Source organism: Brachionichthys hirsutus, chromosome 8 (assembly GCF_040956055.1).
Source record: "Brachionichthys hirsutus isolate HB-005 chromosome 8, CSIRO-AGI_Bhir_v1, whole genome shotgun sequence".
Classification (NCBI taxonomy): Eukaryota; Metazoa; Chordata; class Actinopteri; order Lophiiformes; family Brachionichthyidae; genus Brachionichthys; species Brachionichthys hirsutus.
The window spans coordinates 14,022,372-14,039,723 of NC_090904.1; the positions used below are offsets into that span (position 1 = coordinate 14,022,372).

Sequence of the window (17,352 nt, forward strand, 5' to 3'; positions counted from 1 at the left end):
TGAGGCACGAGCAGCACGATATAAACTTGAAAGACACCATAAATATCATTTAATAATCAACAGGAGAGCAATTACAGCAGTTGTCGGTAAAGAAAAATATAACTATACTTAAATAGTTTTTGAAAATAAAACAGGAACATTAGGCGATATGGTGCCTCATAGCTTGAAAAAGCAGCAGCACCACAACCAAAGAAAATATACCTCTCTCCCCCCCAAAAAAATCAGTGTTCAATAGCCTAAAGCCAAAAAGTATAATGTCTTATGTTCAAAGTACTTGAATCAAAAGATTAATTCTAAATGTCTACTGGGGCTCCTTAGCAGTATGCATAAATTACAATATTAAGAGCTCTAAAGCGATAAAGCTAAAGAATCTCATCTTCAAAGTAAAAGGTGCAGAGTCTGGCCGATGACCGGATAACAGACTCCTCTTCTGTGTTTGCTGCAGAGAGGTGGTAGAAATGTTTTTCTCAGGTAGGCCTGCTCACCGCTTTGCCCCGGTGTGCCTCCCCGCCCCGCCTTGGCTCTTGGTAACGCTTCCTATGCTGCACTGTGTTGGCGGTTTCTTCTTGGGGATGGGCACCTTGGCTTTGCCTCTGAAGGCTTTTGCAGGATCAAGCTTATTGAGATGGGAATCTCCAGCAGGATCGGTCAAGCTGAGCTCCCTGCGGAAAATAAGCGGCTGATAGAGTGATGCCCACTGCTGTAGGGGAGAGAGGAAGCAGATCGGTCAGGAAACTATTTATAGCCATAAAGGCTAATGAGCTGATTGTAGTGAAATAAAATGTGAAAAATTCCACATTTAGAGTAGGAACTTTGTGAGGAAATAGGAATTTCTGAGGTAAAATACATTTGTGTAATTGTCTTAAATCTTTGAGTATAGCGTTGCAGTATACGTGTTTCATGGTATACTGTAGTATGAACGTGTGCTTTTAAAACCATCTACATTGTATTATTCACAGTACTGCATTGTACAATACTACATTGTACTATACTTTGTGAAATTATAATAAAGCAAGTGTTCAAACCTTAAAAACCTTCCGTATTCATTCCTTTAACGGTCATTTTTACTACTATTACTACCAGCAATACTAATAATGCCAATTATATTTTGTTTCTGGTTATGATACTGCCTCTGCGACCCGGCCCCAGATAACTGGTAGAAAACAGCTGGACACATTATTTAAGGAAAAGCTAACAGTGTAGTATACTGTAAAATAAGTGAATGAAATTTAAAATTTACTAAATTCTGTCGAACACTAGGTGAATATTTTGCTGACGCCAATGGAACCACAGATTGTGATTGTGTACCTTGGCCTGGGGACTGGCGCCACATGGGGTAAAGACATACTGCCACTCAGGCAGACCTAGGTGGGTGATCATCAATCGGTAGTACGAGCTAAAATTTGCGCTCAGAAAATGCCAGCTCAGCGAGCGATCAAGAAACCAGATTTCACTCTGCTGGGCTACGACACCTGGAAAACACAGAAAAAAATCTGAATTAAGCTAAACATATCTTAACACAGATGGGCGATCCATTTTACTTTTTAGTTCAGTCATGAAAAGGTGTCATTTGTAAATATAAACACCTGGGTTACAATTTTTGTAGACCAGGCAAACTTTGCCATTCCCGCCACAGGAATCCAACTGAAAGATACGGCTCCGGGAATCAAAATGGGGTGCAGTGGGAGCCTCTCCCGCCCCTGGCAGACAGTATGGATGAAACTTGATCAAATATTTTCTTTCCGCATGCAGACAGACACGATCAAATTGAACATGGTGCAAATATTGAGTCAAGTCCCACGTCAAAGCTCTGCCAGACAGCGTACCGCTTCCTGCATCGCTTTCCTCCCAGTCCAGGTCAGCCAGTGAGGGCGCATTGGGCAGAGCGAACAAGGATACCGGCTGGAGCAGTGGGCACAGTCTGGACACACTGTTGACCATCATGCATCCTAAGGGGACACATTCATCTGAAACAAATATACAATCAGTCTCAATTGTGTCACAGAAACACCCTCACATACGGTATGTCGTTGGCAAATTATTATTGCATGTTAAACATTTATCTAATGAAGCCACCTACCGTCTAGTTTCACGCTCCAGGTTAGTGTGAATCCATCAGTCGTCAGATAGAAATTGCGCATGTCCTCTGGCAAAATGCAAGTGTTTTTCTAAGGAATAAATAGAGCAGCTTTACGTGATGAGAACAGCCAATCAGATTCAGATTTGTCTTCAAAGTTGTAAAATATTTTACTTGTTCCCATGACAACAGACTCCTCTTCTCTGCAGGCTCGCTCTCTGCAAAACGTACATCACACACGCCTGGCAGGTTTTCTGACACAGCAAACAAATGCATTCAATGTATGTGCAGTGAGTCATCAATCCCTTCGATAGCGTGCACGTTTCAACGCAAAAAACCGCAATACACACCGAGTAGTCGAGTAATACCAAACGTCAGCCTCTCGGCAACGCCCTTAAATGCTAAATTTTCTTTAATTTCTTCCATTTGGAAGATTGCAATCACAGATTTTGCAGTAAAGCCCGCAAACACCTGCCCTGCGTCCACTTCATCCGAAGCGATCAGCTGACAAGGACAACAGGAAGCGACAAACGCGCTTATAATACACGACTGACGCTTAGACCAATAGAAACCCGTCTTGTTCGCCGAATAGCCAATTGAATTTAACTTTAGATTAAAAAGGCGGGACTACAACGCCTTGGCAACGCTCGGCTCCACGGGAGTGGTGGCGGTTGTTTCAACATGGCGTCAGCGGCAACACGAAGCAGAGACCCTGGGATCTTTTGGATGAATGGCGGTATGCTTACCTTTATGATAAAAATGACGTAGCGCCATTTTGTTTTAACAATTCATTAATATTTTACAGAAACGTTGAAGTTTTCCGGGGAATGAAGTATACGAAAACTTCTGTGTCAGTGCTGGAAAGTTGATTTACGTCTGAGGACGGGGACAGCTAGCTCTACGTTGTAGCTACTGGGACCGTCTAACTTCACTTTATAAATGCGAAAACGCGTTTATAAACGGCACCAAACACAACAAAAAGACACAAAAAAAACCTTGTTGTGGTTCATAATGTTGTTAAGCTCAACGTAATATGAAGCTGCTTTTATCTAGCATCTATCAAACTTAACTTAAAGAGGGTAGCGGGTTATTTAACAAGTAATAAATAAACATATATTCGACATTTGGCTTTAGGAAGCACATACTGTATCATATATTCTTCCTTTTTTGTCGTGTTTCTAGTTTCAAATGAAGAACAACCTTTGGTTTGTGTTCCTGGTGAGTGTCAGTGATGTTATTTGGACATTTCCGAACACTTTTGCATGTACCTTGTGTTCAAATGGCATCGTCTTTCCCGTGAAACGTCTCAGGATTGGAGGGAGAGGCGAAGACTCGCACCCCTTTCAGGGCGAGAACAGACCCCATCAGTGCCTCCAGTAAGAGAAGCTCCAGGATGCAGGCCAGGCGTAGCTCTGACTGCAAGGGCCACGTCCAAAGTCGAGCCTCCGGGGCATGCAACAAGGCTGGAGTGTCCGTCCAACACGGTGCTACCGGCCACTCCCTTCCACAGACTCCTGGTGCATTTCACCTGTCGACACAGGTAAGTGTCTTCCTGGATACGAACTCTCAACCAGAGCATCTGGTTAATCCGATGAGGAATTTCATCTTTACCGGCTCTACCTAGGTTACGTTTAGTCTGGCGTTTATCTGCCTGTCTGTCCGTTAGCAACGCAACTCAAAGGTGTACAGATGGACCTTGATGACGTTTTTAGGAAATGTTTGTTCCCAGGGAGAGATTATTACATTTTGGTGATGATCCGGCAGAGATTCTGGATTCTGAATCACTTTGAGACATTTGCTAACGTTGTAGTAAATGGAGCTTCAAAAATTGTTCCACTTTGATTATTGACCGCTGTTTATGGGATTTGACACAGTCATGGGGGTGGGGGCCTCTATCCTACCACCAAATGTAATTTGGATCGGATCTGGATTGTGGATATTATTGATATTTTTCAAGGATGGGTGTACAGTTATGTTTCAGCCTACCGTGCATTTAATATTAGAGATGGAGATTTGTAACAAGCGTTGTCTTATAGCCGACGGGGCAGGTCAGAGGATTTGTTCTAATTTTAATACCTGTGGAAACAGATCCAGTTGAAATCTGGGTAAATTTTCACAACAATGTTTTTTTTTTTGGACACTTTCATTCATATCTCTGATTATCTCCACAAAGGAAGTTCTGTATTTTCTGGACTTTACCAAGACACTGTGGAATTAGTAGTGGACAAAGGGATTTGTTGTATCTTCAAAAGCTCTGGATCTAGATCCAGAAGAATCCACCACTACTGAAAGTGTGCTTTAAGTGAAAAACTTCTAAACTAAAAATGATATAAATATGAATCCAGTTGCTAAAGGTTTGTTTTCATCGTTAAGGAATCTCGATAAAATAAGTGTCGGACCATTATTTGTGGTGTGGATCACAATATGTGGGGGCGGAGGTCTGTGCTCTCTGAGTTATTTTCTAGTTATTAATGTTACTGCTATCATTCACTTCCTAAACATTTTCTTTGTGCAGGTAAACTCAGACACAGCCAGAACTAAGAGCGAGGTCTGTTTGAAGGATCTCTGCTCTGAAGATAAGCGGAGGATTGCAAATCTCATCGAAGAACTAGCCAGGTAGCCTCCATTATACTCTCCTCTCCTCAAGGAGTTACACTTTAACTCTATGAAATGAAAGTATGAATGGATCAGGTTACAGTCATTCTGTGCCCTGATCTTTTTCATCCATATATTTTTTTGAATGGGGAATGTATTTCATTTGTCCTTTATGACCGTTTCTGTTCTTCAGAGTGAGCGAGGAAAAAGAGGAATCAGTGCAGCGCCTGAAAGATGAACACGACAGTTTTGAATACAAAATCCAACAGCTGGAGCAACAGAACCTAATCATTGCACGGGAGAGGGAGAGTATCCTTTCAAAAAAAATCTAACTCTCGCCCACCCCTTTTGCAGTGTTGCGATTGTCGTACTGTGATAGTAATGAAACTTTGACATTTAGTACGGTATATATTTTATCAAGCATCAGTCACAGTAGAGTAGTGAATTTATATCATTGATTCACAATGGTTTAAAGCACTTGTTCTACTCGTGTTTAGTCATTTTTAGTAGTCTTCAGAGAACCTGGCCGCTGAATGTTGTGCTAATTTTGGAAGATTGTATAAGAGTTTTTATGCTCTTTATAAATGTAATGATAGGATGCACATATAACCTTATTTATGGATTATATTGTCACTACTGTATATCAGAGTTTAAAGGTGTAAAATGAAAACAAGTCATTTCACTATCATCAAAGGGAATGCAAATCAGTAAAATAATGTAGCATAATCGGATTGGAATAAGACTCATGTTCCCAGCTGTCTGTGGCACTAAAACCTACTGAGGAGTCGGATTCAACTTGTTTTGTTTGCTATTCCATAACGGCGTCTTTAGGGGGCAGTGCCGTCCTGAGTAAGGACAGGTACGGCGTTGAGCCAAGGCCCTCAAATGTGATGCAAATGATAGACAAATAATACAGATTCATGTGAATCATCTGATGCCAGCCGACGGTGCCTTTTCCAAATGCTTCTAGGTATTGTGCACCAAAACAATTTCATGGTTGGCGCCATGAGCTAAACCATTTAAATCATCTTATCTTCTAAAGATAGTTCTTGATATTTACCGAGAACACTACAGTACATGCATGCACACGCCAGCGGGATGTTTTATAACCGTTCCTGAATGTTGAATATCAAACAGTAACTGGAGAACATCTTTCTGTTCCTGTTTACAAAATGAGGTCTGGTACATCACCACCTGTTTTTGGATGGTCCAGCGTGAAGGTAGAGCCGGAGTGGCAGCGTCCTATTTATTACAGCCCACAAGCTACCAACGGTCTTCATAGCAATTCCACTCTGGTCAAAATAGAGCGTGGCCAGCAGTCGGTTTAGGTTAAAAACACTGAAACATGAAGAGTGATTGATGCGGCTGGTAAACTGCACAATTGGCAATGGTGACAGGGAAAATTAGGAAAGCACAACTCACTTAAAGGCACTTTGGCTCGGAGACTTGGCATTTACACCAAACTTTTAAACTCTATTAAAAAGATATTTTAGAGGAAAAAGGTGTTTTGATCCAGGCACCTCGGGGGGGGGGGTAACATGGACTGAAATGTGTGCAAGTGTCATGAAGCCTCTTCTGAGGCAGAAGGTTCGGGCACTTCTCATAAAGGTTAAGGAGACACCAAAGGCAAACACTGGATGAAAGTCCTGTCAAATCTAATTCCATTACGCCTCAGCTTATCTTATCTAACCACGAGTCGGGGTTGTCAGGGCTATAAAGGATGTAACTATCCCTCAGCCTCGAGCCACCTAGGACGAGAGGAAAAGAAATAGCCCTGATATTTGTGGTGTTCAGCTGACATTTGGAACTTATTAGCACACAGGACTGCATTTGTCTTTCAGATAGGAAATAATGTCTTTTGCACTTCAAGGCATGTTGGCATGAGCAGAAGCCAAAGTGTAGTTATTAACGCAGTCCACTCCGAAGCGTGAGGCATTGCAGATTCTACTTCAGCATTTACCGGGGACTGAAAGAATGAAAGGCTGTTGCTGTGTTTATTGCTTTATTTGTATTATGTGTAAATTCCAGTTGATTATCAGCCTTATTTTAGTTTTGACTCAGAAACTACCCAAATTTTCTAAAATTGCTTTTCCCTTTACTTTGCTCCTCCCAAGGTGACAGATCAGAGGTCAAGAGGTGGCGTTGGTCTCAGATTTTTGGGGGGGAAATTAAGGCCATAATACTCATAAATGTATTTTGGCATTGATCGTGCTGGTGCATTGACAATTCTTTATTAAGAGTCTAAACCTAGCGACAGGCGACACAGCTCTGAAATATATTATTGCCAAATACTTTGAACCTTCCTTATTGTTGCTCGGCCTGGTTCACACAAAATGTTTTCATTAGCATATTAGCATTGTACTCTGTACTCTGTAGATCAGGCTGCACTAACATTATCAGCGTGTTGCTGTTCATGGAATCAGATTCTAAGGGGAGTGGGGACTACATGGATTGAATTACTTTTCCAATTTGTGTTTTCTAAACATTTCCAATAATGTGAAAGTGTTGTACAATCCAATCATCAAAGAATAATTGGAAAGAAATATAGATGTAATGACATTCAAAATCCACAACATGTTTAATCGAACACAATGATTTGCGTTAATAGATATTTGGTGACATTTAACCCCGCGGAAACATTCTTTTCTCCTGCTTGCTGCACAAGAAGGGGCACACACCTGTGATATTAACGGGCTGCATGCTTTATATTTATATAGACATAATAGCAGAAAATCCATTTGGTTCTTGACCTGCTCTGCTTCCACACTGCAGGCTTGTAGGTTAATCCATACATTCAAATCCTCGTCTGAAAACTTTAGTAGAAGCTATGAATGTTAAAATGTCAGCTGAGCTCCACAAACACGGCAACAAAGCCAGCGCTGATGGCGGAATTAAAAATGTGGCCATCATTCGGCACAGAAAAAATATGGGCTCGTTCGCTCCATCTGACCTGGTCCACAGACGCCAGATAAAGATGCCTCGGTTTTATGGCGACACAATAGACGCTGTCATCTAGTGACAGAGAATAGCTGTTCTCGCAGTTTTATAGGTTTCTTTAATTCGTCCGCTGATATTCGGTGTACTTTATTGGGTTATTTGGTGGCTTGTGACCTCATGTGTCTTGTCCAGACTCAGTAGTAATGAAGTAGTTATGCAAACTGTCTTCCTCTATTACTTCCCCATCATCGCTTCCCTACACTCCCATCCATTCACATGATTCTCTGCCCCCATGTTTCTCACATTCCCGCTCGGGCTCAATCTTTTTGACAGAGTGCTCTAAAGCAGGCTTTAAAATATTCCCCCCCCTTCTGTGCAAATTTGTTCCACCTTGAAGTGGATTTCATTATTTCATTTGAGCCCCAGCCTGACAGGGAAGTGAATCACTTTGACAGGCCCTGTCTGAAGCCTCTTCAACCCAAGCCCTTGATTCCGAGTATTTTTGGCGCGTGTGGGAGGAGTAAGTCATTGTTGGCACTTTGCAGCCCTGATGTAAACTAGTGCCTTGCAGACTGCTTGGCCCCCATTGACTGACATCCAAGGATGTGGATGAAGCATGTTTGGCGGCGATGGGCAGAGATGTGGAATCTCATCAGTGTAGCTCCACTCATTTTGGATTATGTAGCGCTTGCTGTCCAGGAGCTGCATTAGCCTGTCAACACATTAACACACGTTGCCTTCATTTTGAGTTTTGGTTTGTGGAACCCCCACCATGCCTAATTTTTGTTTCAATTCAAGTCACTGTATTTTAATCTATTTAGAAGCAGCATTTTAGGTTACAAAAATTTACAAATGTGCTGAAATATGAGCACAAGGCAGTTTTTCATCCTGGTGAGTTGTTGCTATGTAAACGCATTCGACAGCCTCCCTTTTAGATCCTTATTCACACTGCCTAAATAGACCCACCAGCGCAGGTTTACATGATGCGGTCCTTAAGCCTTCCATATAGAACTACTTGCATGGATATGATCACTGCAGCAATGTAGGAGCCCTAGGTAGACGGAAGGTGTCTTCACATCCCACTGTTTATGGAAGCTGCTGCATTACATTTATCTGGCGCCTGCTCCTCAATTCAAAGTCATCTCTGCTCTCTCCTCTTTCCCTGTGTTTCATTTCCTCAGCTTGATTGAAGTCTTCGAACAACCAGAGTGTTTTCTCGTGGAGTGTTCCACCAACTATTCCTTCAAAGAGACTTTTAACTTTGATTTTCTCTTTAAAACGAATGCTGAGAAACCAATCAGTTGGGGGACCAGGGCCACAGTCATAAAAAGATACGTCTTGGAGGAACAAGCTTTAAGGTCAACTTGGGTCGGTGTTTGTGTGGAGGCCTTTTATGGCGTGTGTGGGGAGTTGGTGCTTCTGTGTCTTTGTGTGTTTGCACCAGAGGTAGGCTGAGGTCGATTACTGAATGCGTGCGAGTGTGCAGTCTGTCCGTTCTCATGCTCGTTACCTGTGCTGGTGTGTTGCGGTGCTGCCGCTGTCATTGCTTGGCTGCGGGGGTGCAGCAGTAGTTCCACTCCAGATTAGTTTTCCTGCATGTGCCAGCTCTCTGTCTGGCAGACGGCCTGGCACGGCGCTGCCTGGCTAAGCTTAGCATTGCTTGGCCCAGCCCAGATGGTGTAAGCTCTGCGCCACAACAACACCTTTAATTTTGCTGGCCTCGTTTCCCCCTCTGCTTTCAACCTCGCTTTCTTCTGCCACTCTGTGTAATTGATGGAAGAAACAAGAGTTTAATTCGGATTGTCGATCTAAATCTCTTTTTCTTTTAGGCTAAATTGAAGAAGTTTTCCTTACTGAAGTAGCTGTTGCAAAGTGCTTTCATTAGAACCGTGCGGCCATTTGAAGTTGTTTACTTTGCTTGCATTTCTTTTGACCGTACGGTTACGTGAGACCCGCAGTCCACTTAGTCTGTGCTCAATCCATTAACTGTTCTCCGGTTCGTGCTCTGTTGAATTCAATTTACTCGTTCGGCTTTGTTAGTTTCTTAACTTTCGGTCTCCCAGGTCTGCAGCAGCAGTACAGAGAGTGTCAGGAGCTGCTTGGGCTCTACCAACAATATCTCTCCCAGCAACAGGCCAAACTCAACGAGTCCATCACCCAGCTCACCCAGGAACCGGCGCACAGCAAGGTAATTTAGAGGATATACTGTAGCGAGCGGAGGAGCGGCCCGTCATGAGCCTCCTCCTGCCTGAGCTATAGTCCAAGAACACCCTTGTTTACCGTCTGTCAGGGACAAGAACATCCGCTAGAAACACACCCAAACGTCACTTTGTCCCATGGTTAAGTGCAGTAACAAATCACTACAGCGGTCCACATCAGTGACTGGTTGGATAGGACTACAAGGTAGAGAAAGCTTTCTCAAGGTGACACTCAGAAGTGCAGACGCCTCTCTGGCTTCAGCCTCTGGAAGAATAGATGACTTGGCCAACATCATTGTCCCACGGTGGCTCTGAATAATGTGCGTTTGCCTGCTCTCTGACCCTCAGCAAATTAGTCTCAAGTCAACAATAAGATGGGGTTTCCTCCTCATGTTTATCTCATCATGTTCCTGACCTTGGTTTTATCTGACAACTTGCGCTCCGTTGACAGTTGCCCTCTAAATCTTGTGGCCACTGTCCGGGTTACAGTTGCGTTACAGATAATTTGCATTTGTGCTGCCGAGCGGCGTGAACCGCATAGATAAAGCAGCTCATTTGAGCTCTCCTTCAGTGCCCACACGTGAAGTGTCCAGGTGCACGACTGCTGTGCGTGTTGCCCCTGTTTTGGCAGTTTTAGCTTCCAGAGATACAATCGCTTTAAGTGGGAGTGTAAAATCGAAGAAGGTAAACTTGAAGAGTAAAAAGGCGCCCTTCGTAAAAACCTGGAGGTTGAATCTGAAGAACGGGACTTCTATTTTGGGTCTGAAGATGTTTCTCCTCTCTTCCAAGAAGCTTTCTTCAGTTCTAACCCACGTAAAGTACAAGTGATGTGTGACATCTTGTGGAGCAGCTCCTAAAAGCACACGGGGGAAGCTTTTACTGAGCATTGCAAGATGACCCAATTAAACAGGGTAGTGACTGCAGTGTTGGTGAATTTCAGCATGTAGCCCAGCTCGACATCAGGTTTTCTGCTGAAATATTCCATCAGTATCTCAGAGGCATCCTAAATTTGCCAAAGTGTATTAATTGTCCTGCTTATTTTCTGTCAAGGTGCTCAGTGGTGAGGAAATCTCCGGTAGAACGATCAGGATCAGATCTAATGGCTCGTACCTCGGCCAGAGTCCCGCTCAATCACAGCAGACTCGCGTGCACAAGAGTAGTGGTGCAGGAAAAGCAGCAGATCCGGACTTTGGCCACCCAGCCTCCTCCTCCCTTGCTGGTGAGTGCGGCCCAACCAGTGAGTCGTGTGGGAGTCGGAAAAGGGAGTGCAGGGACGCGGGCTGTGGAGCACAGCAATGGAAACGTTACGAGTGCTCTCATTTAGAAAGTGGCCAGAACACCTTTAACCAACGTGAGAGTGACAGGTAAGCTATCCGTGCTAATACCAGTACATGATTACATTACTTATCTGTATTTCTGTTTATGCTGTTCATCGATTGGAAAAACACAAACGGAAAGAACTTCCGAACAATGAAACGCGTATTTACGTGCATTCCCCGCAGTCGGAATGCCATTGGGTTGGAGGCCAAGGGAGCCCTGACCAGGCCTCTGCTGGGCCACGAGGACTGGGAGGAGAAGAGACACCAGCTGCTGCTGCAAAAGATGCAGCTGGAGGTGGAGCGGGAGAAGCTGCAGGCACGGCTGGCTGAGCAGGAGCAGAGGATCAACAGACAGAATCAGCAGCTACGACGGTCGCGTCTGGACTCCAGCGGGTAAAACCAAGAATCCTAAGGGAAATAAACTGTAATTTGGGTTAGGGTTAGATTTGGGGCACAATTATTATTGAAGAATTAAAGGAAACCAATCATCATTACGTCTCTTAGTGACCAGATGCTGTCGGTAGTTCCTGCTATTAGAGAGCTTTTATTCTGTTTTCTCAGAATTCAGCAAGCTGCTCAATCTGATCTTGCCGCCTCAAACATAAGAAACGGAGATCCAGAGCCAGAGGGCGCCTCCCACCAAGACTCACCCGCAAGGTAAACCAAGAAGACTCCGAAACGACTCTAACGCATACAAACTCCCTCTGCACATACACATGCAAGGCGACTAATGGTGTGGTTTCTGTGGTTACCAGTGTTCATGAGGATGCAAAGGACCAACCTGCAGGACGGAGCTCACATGAAAAACAAACTCCACCCACTCGTCTGGATCAGGACAGCGGTAATCTTGTGCTGTCAATGAAAGGGGATGATGCACTCTCAAATCTCAGCTCAAAATACAGCGGCGTCGAGAGCTTCATTTCCTTACATTACAACAATATTTATTTTAGTTTTTTATTAAGTATTATACATCGCAATGATAATTTACTATCACTGCTGTCTTTCGTTTCTCGACAGAGACCTTGATATCGTCCAGAAAGGACACGACCACGTCTCCTGTTAAATCCCATCCGGTCCCGAGTAAGCCCACGCTCGTATCCGTGAGCCAGAAGACCCCTGAAGTCAGGTAACGACCTCGCCGGGGAACGGGGAGCATAAAGATATTTATTGTGATAGGGTTCAGGTAAATGAAGCGTTACGGCGCCATTTATTATGACTGATAAAAAGCAGCACTACGGGAAACGTGGAGGCGTCAGCTAACCGAGGAGAAGCACTTCTGAGAAGAACAATATCTTTGAAGGAGGCAAAGTGCAGAAAGGGTAGATTGAGCAATAATGGAAAAACAGTTAAGCGCTTGGAAGATGCAGTATCAAAAAGACACAAATCTAGTATCTGCGGTTTTAAGTTTATAAACGGCTTTCTGTGTGACTCTAGTCCTCTCTGCTGCAGGAGAGTGAGTAACAGGCTCCTCCTGTCTTTCGTGCTGCATTTTATCTATTGCTCACTTCAGCAAAAAATTTTTTATCTAGGAATTCTAACTATTAAAACATAAATATAGTACAAATATAAATTTTTTATCTCAACGCATTTTACTGGGCTTGAAGATGCTTCACTGCCAGAGGCTGAATTATACCTTTCCTTAGTCGAGCTAACTTTTCGAGCTGTGTGAAGCTAAATGAAGCTTTCCACCGGGCTAGCTAGCTCTGCGGCCAGCCTGTCAGGAGGCATGCTGCGTTCCATTAGTCAGCCTAGCAGGGACCCTGCAGCAGGTGTAATTGAACAGACTTGTGAATGCACAGACTCCCCTCCCCTCTCTTTTTGCCACAGTAATGAGACGGGGAAAATAAGCGTGCGGAAGAGATGTTAAGTGTGTTTGAGGGAGAGAGAGAGGTGAGAGCATCGGCTAAAGTGAGAGATCTGAAGGGACGAAAGTTTGAACAGGTTGAACCGGATAGAAATGGAAATGAAGAGAAGGATGTAAGAAAAGGGAGAGTGGTATAAAGGAAAGGAAAGAATCAGAACTGGGCCTCGGCGATCAAACGATCTCGATAGGGGAGTCGATAAAGGTTTACGTCAATAATGATGATGAGCTTTAGACATTATTCATCCACATGGAAGTAACAGTCTGTCACACAGCAGAAATAAACGCAACAACAAGCAATCTCTGCCGCTGATAATAGGTGGAGAGACATGCGGAGATATTAAGAGTCATCGGCAACAGGATCCATTATCCATAAGCACAATGAAAGGGTGAGATAAGTAAAGGTTTATCAAACACCTCCTGAACAGGCACAATGCAAACGACTTGGCCCCACTGTAACTCCCTGCCCCCCCCCCCCCCCCCCCCCTCAAGTATTGTATCGTCAAAAGTAATAGGACATAGTTTTATCTAATTATATTTTATCCAATATAATGAATTATGGTAAGATTTTTTCTAAACCCTAAAAGAAGCCATGTTTGAACAGATATATACAAATATTAGATTATTCTGTATCCTAAAATTTGATTATTGAACCATTTTGTTTCTTCAGTGCATTATCAGGGTCCTCTTTGAACTGGCAGCAAATGCTGTATTATGACAAATAGTTCTAGTGATCAATACGGAACATTTTGATGTGTCAAACCTTCTGAAAAGAAAGGTTAACGTGTGTGTGTGTCATCTTCCTGTCTGAGGGAAAGTATCTGTTCAGAAGCAGCTTGTAGATCTTTTATTTTCTGGGAAATAATTATTCATAAAAAAAAAAACGTTTTTATTTGTCCCTTGTAAAAGTTTGCGTTGAGAAGCAGACACGCCACGGTTTGTGACGGATAAGTAACTCCTAAACAGAGAAAAAGGAAATGCTTCAATTAAACACTGAAGTTTAATACTGTTTCACTTTATGCTGAATTTATGCTGCGTCTGTTATACATGTAAAAATGTAGGGAAGATGTGCTACTGTAAAAAAAAAAAAGAATGAAAAGAAAATACATTAGAATAATCTATCCAAAGTAAGCGCTAACATGTTAGCTTAAACCCCTCCACCTCCCTCTCCTTGGCAACAACACGCCCGTTGTGGCTGTCTAATCTTAACCAATTCAATCATGATGTGCAAATTGCAAAATGAAGCCGGGGTTAGCATTAAAATGGCCTCCTTAATCCTTTCATGAATCCTGGTCTCGTTAGTAATGAGACAGTTCCAGCACACCCTGCCCATCTCATCTCCATCCTCCCTGCCATTGCCCGCCTGCTATTGATTGGTTGGGAAATTGACATGCGGGATATACACAGTAGCCATTATAGGTTTTTTATCTTACTGTTTGGACTGCAAATGAAAAGGGGCGCCGGGTCGAGACGGCTATCTTTAATGAAAGAGAGGAGCCAAATAAGCAGTGAATGTTACGAGTGGGAAGGAGGAGGAAGGGGAATTTTTTTTTGTTCCGGATTGCTGTGGGGAAAATGAAATCCAAATGTTTAAATTACACCTAGGAAGGGGCAAATTCTGTATTTGTTCCAAGGACTCAGGGTGTGAAGGCGTACTGCAGCTTGAGGAGTGATGAGAAGAGCCTCTTGATTTTCACATAAAGCATCACAGTCAGTTACACAGTCGTTGCAGTGTGTGTCAGTAAAAATAAATAGTATACCGTTAGTTAGTATAGCACAGCAATTCACGACTTCACCCCTCTCAAACTGGAGCCAAGTAATTAACTTCTTGCACTATAGACCCCTCCAGCTCTTGTGCTGTATCTGTGGACCCACATTCCCATTACAAATCCCCCAAATCCTGCCAAAACTGTACCCCCCCCCATTCTACCCTTGTTATAGATTGTGACCGCCGGTAAGTAATGCATTATTCATTACCAATATGTCGTTTGTTGATGGATGGCTGTTTGAGAGCCCCGTCCATTAAATAAATCAACAAATAAAAATGCTAATTCTCACATTTCGAGAGAAGGAGCTCAGCCAAAGTCCCTCCCCCATGTTCCCTTTCTGCCTTCCTTCTATCCACCAAGCTGCACTGCTTTCCAGTCTCTCCCTCATAAGCATACGCTCACATTCACTGCTGCTCAAGACCCAATGAGAACGGCTGATTTACTTCCTTGTGCTATCATTCCTCCACTGACTTAACCCTCGTTCGCTTTCTTCCCTCTCATAATCAAACATGCACCTATTTTGCAAAGCTCATCACTGACTGATGCATATTAGTGCGGAAACATTGCATATCAAGGCCCGTGATTACGTGCAGAGGGACACAAATGAGCGCCGATTGGAACGTCCGGCATTGTCTGCCGACTATCCGCATGCATATCAACAAGTCCATGGCAAAGATCACCCTTACCTGGGAGAGAGCTGTGTGCGCAGCGCCGCAACGCAAATCGATGCAGCTTTAAATGAGCAGAGAATTATGTTAGCAACATCAGTGGAGCGTGCTTTAAAGAATTCATGTTTTGTATCTGGAATGGCCGTCGTTCGGCTGTGTATACACTGAATAATTTATCAAGCCAGCCAGACTGAGGGATTGAATCCCTATTAGCTTAATCTCCCCTGTTTTGGTTTATTTATTTCACTGCAGATTCCCTCATTTCTATTCCAGGGCAGAAAGCACCAGATTCTCTCCCTCTTCCCCCCCCCCCCACACACCTGCATGAAACTTTGTTTTTCTGCCGGGACGCCCGAGTGGTTTTCACTTGTTAACTCTGCTTGTTAGGGTTCAGCAGACACTTCAGGGAGAACGGTTTTGCTAACATGTCGAAAGAGATTTGCTTCCATATTGTCTGCGTTAACAAGTGAAAGGCAAATGACAAATGTTTTAGCAGCAGAGTTGAGCTGCAAGGAGACAAAAGCCTTGTGCGTGTGTGGTTATTAACCCCTTGGTTTACACCGCCTCTGCTTCATGGGGAGGGCACGCGTGTGACTGACCATCTCGGTCTTACTGGCTTCTGTGTTATCGTGCAATTGTTGAAACAAACTGACAAGAAAATGGATCAATCCTCTGAAAATATGACTTGTTTTTTCCAGGTTTGATCTTTCCGTGGTTGAGTTATTGGACATTTTCACTCCTGCTCCCGACCAAAGCATTCTGACCACTCAAAGGCCCAGAATCTCGCAGCATCGGCCGAACCTGACTGCCCCCAAACCAGCGGGGAGACGCATGATTACCCCTGCTAGGCCTTCGCCTCAGCATATCCAACAGGAACTGGAAGAAAGCCAAATACTGGAGGATATATTCTTCATCTGCTGACAAAGACAATGAGAACAAAAAGAGTAATCTGAGCTTCAATATTTTAATGTATCTTTTCCACGTTGGCTTCTGTTGTAGACTATACTTTTGTTGGACCGTGTTTTTAACTGTAAACCAATTTTGAATAAATATTTTTTGTGTATTTTGTAATTGAATATCTGACGTTCATACTTCAGGAAAACCGTCACTAAGCTAAGTGCCAGGATGTTAGCAGCACAACTGTGGACGGAACTTCAACTTTAGCATGTCAGACTGATTAATGCAAACATTTATCATTATGGATAATATAGTGACTTGTTGTTCAGACACGATACCAAACCGTCCTCAACCGTTTGACAGACCCATGACCAGACATCGTGTGGAAAGGTTTGTATTCATAAGCCGGTAATTATAACACAACACAAGACACTTTTATTCTAGACTGTGCTTTATTATTGGGCTAAGCTGAGACGGATCATTCATTCAAAATTACAAAAAAGAGTTCAGGGGACCAGAGAATGGTGGGAGCCTAAAGCGCACTACCCAATCAGAAGCTGAGCTCATCGGGAACCTGGCGAAGCTTAATATGCGACATTCATCTCCCAACCCGCCGTATGTGCTGAAACTGGGACATAGCCTTCCAGAAAACCATATGAAGTAAAAAAAAAAAGAGCTCTAGAAATAAAAGCACCGCTAACAACCGAAAATATAATGCAACATTTGTTTTGATGGAATAGTGCATTTTTCATTAAATTTTGCTCTTGGTAGGACACATTAGTTGACCAAGATCGGAGCTCTGCAGGACAAAGTAGGAGTGCAAAGAACTTTAGCCGAGTCAAAACTGGCATCATGCAAGCAGGTCATCAAAGATCAGCGACTGATCTGATTATGTCCGTGCAGTACGTGATGTCTGTAAGTAGTATAGACCTCTAGGGGTATCTGCCGTTGTGATTACGTATCTGGTTAAACGGTTTGTTTGTGAGGGAGTGTTAAAAGACGACTGGACCCTCTTCATTTTGCTTAAAGGT

At 43.4% G+C, this 17,352-nt stretch overlaps 2 protein-coding genes across 2 annotated transcripts; one reads left to right on the forward strand and one right to left on the reverse strand.

Annotated features, from left to right (window-relative positions):
• Positions 1–40: 40 nt before the first annotated feature.
• Positions 41–2,563, reverse strand: tpgs2 (tubulin polyglutamylase complex subunit 2). The gene is made up of 7 exons (XM_068742591.1): positions 2,428–2,563; positions 2,252–2,331; positions 2,081–2,168; positions 1,827–1,967; positions 1,587–1,700; positions 1,309–1,472; positions 41–700 (listed from the first exon to the last, which is right to left on the reverse strand). The coding sequence occupies exons 1-7, from the start codon at positions 2,501–2,503 to the stop codon at positions 482–484; spliced, it is 882 nt and encodes a 293-aa protein (XP_068598692.1). The 5' UTR covers positions 2,504–2,563; the 3' UTR covers positions 41–481.
• A 195-nt stretch (positions 2,564–2,758) lies between these two features.
• On the forward strand, positions 2,759–16,345 carry kiaa1328 (KIAA1328 ortholog). The gene is made up of 12 exons (XM_068742978.1): positions 2,759–2,813; positions 3,260–3,295; positions 3,388–3,617; positions 4,593–4,693; positions 4,866–4,981; positions 9,673–9,797; positions 10,858–11,171; positions 11,310–11,519; positions 11,688–11,783; positions 11,882–11,967; positions 12,144–12,252; positions 16,123–16,345. Exons 1-12 carry the CDS (start codon positions 2,759–2,761, stop codon positions 16,343–16,345), a joined length of 1,701 nt encoding a protein of 566 aa, XP_068599079.1.
• Positions 16,346–17,352: the final 1,007 nt, after the last annotated feature.

Excerpts from the sequence above, each read along its gene's own strand:
- kiaa1328 (XM_068742978.1), top strand. The coding sequence starts at position 2,759 with ATGGCGTCAGCGGCAACACGAAGCAGAGACCCTGGGATCTTTTGGATG. Across the intron at positions 2,814-3,259 it reads GATCTTTTGGATGAATGGCG|TTTCAAATGAAGAACAACCT; the intron begins GTATGCTTACCT and ends TCGTGTTTCTAG. Across the intron at positions 11,968-12,143 it reads TCGTCTGGATCAGGACAGCG|AGACCTTGATATCGTCCAGA; the intron begins GTAATCTTGTGC and ends GTTTCTCGACAG.
- tpgs2 (XM_068742591.1), bottom strand. The coding sequence starts at position 2,503 with ATGGAAGAAATTAAAGAAAATTTAGCATTTAAGGGCGTTGCCGAGAGG. Across the intron at positions 1,968-2,080 it reads CTGGAGCGTGAAACTAGACG|ATGAATGTGTCCCCTTAGGA; the intron begins GTAGGTGGCTTC and ends TATTTGTTTCAG. Across the intron at positions 701-1,308 it reads GCGCCAGTCCCCAGGCCAAG|CAGTGGGCATCACTCTATCA; the intron begins GTACACAATCAC and ends TCTCCCCTACAG.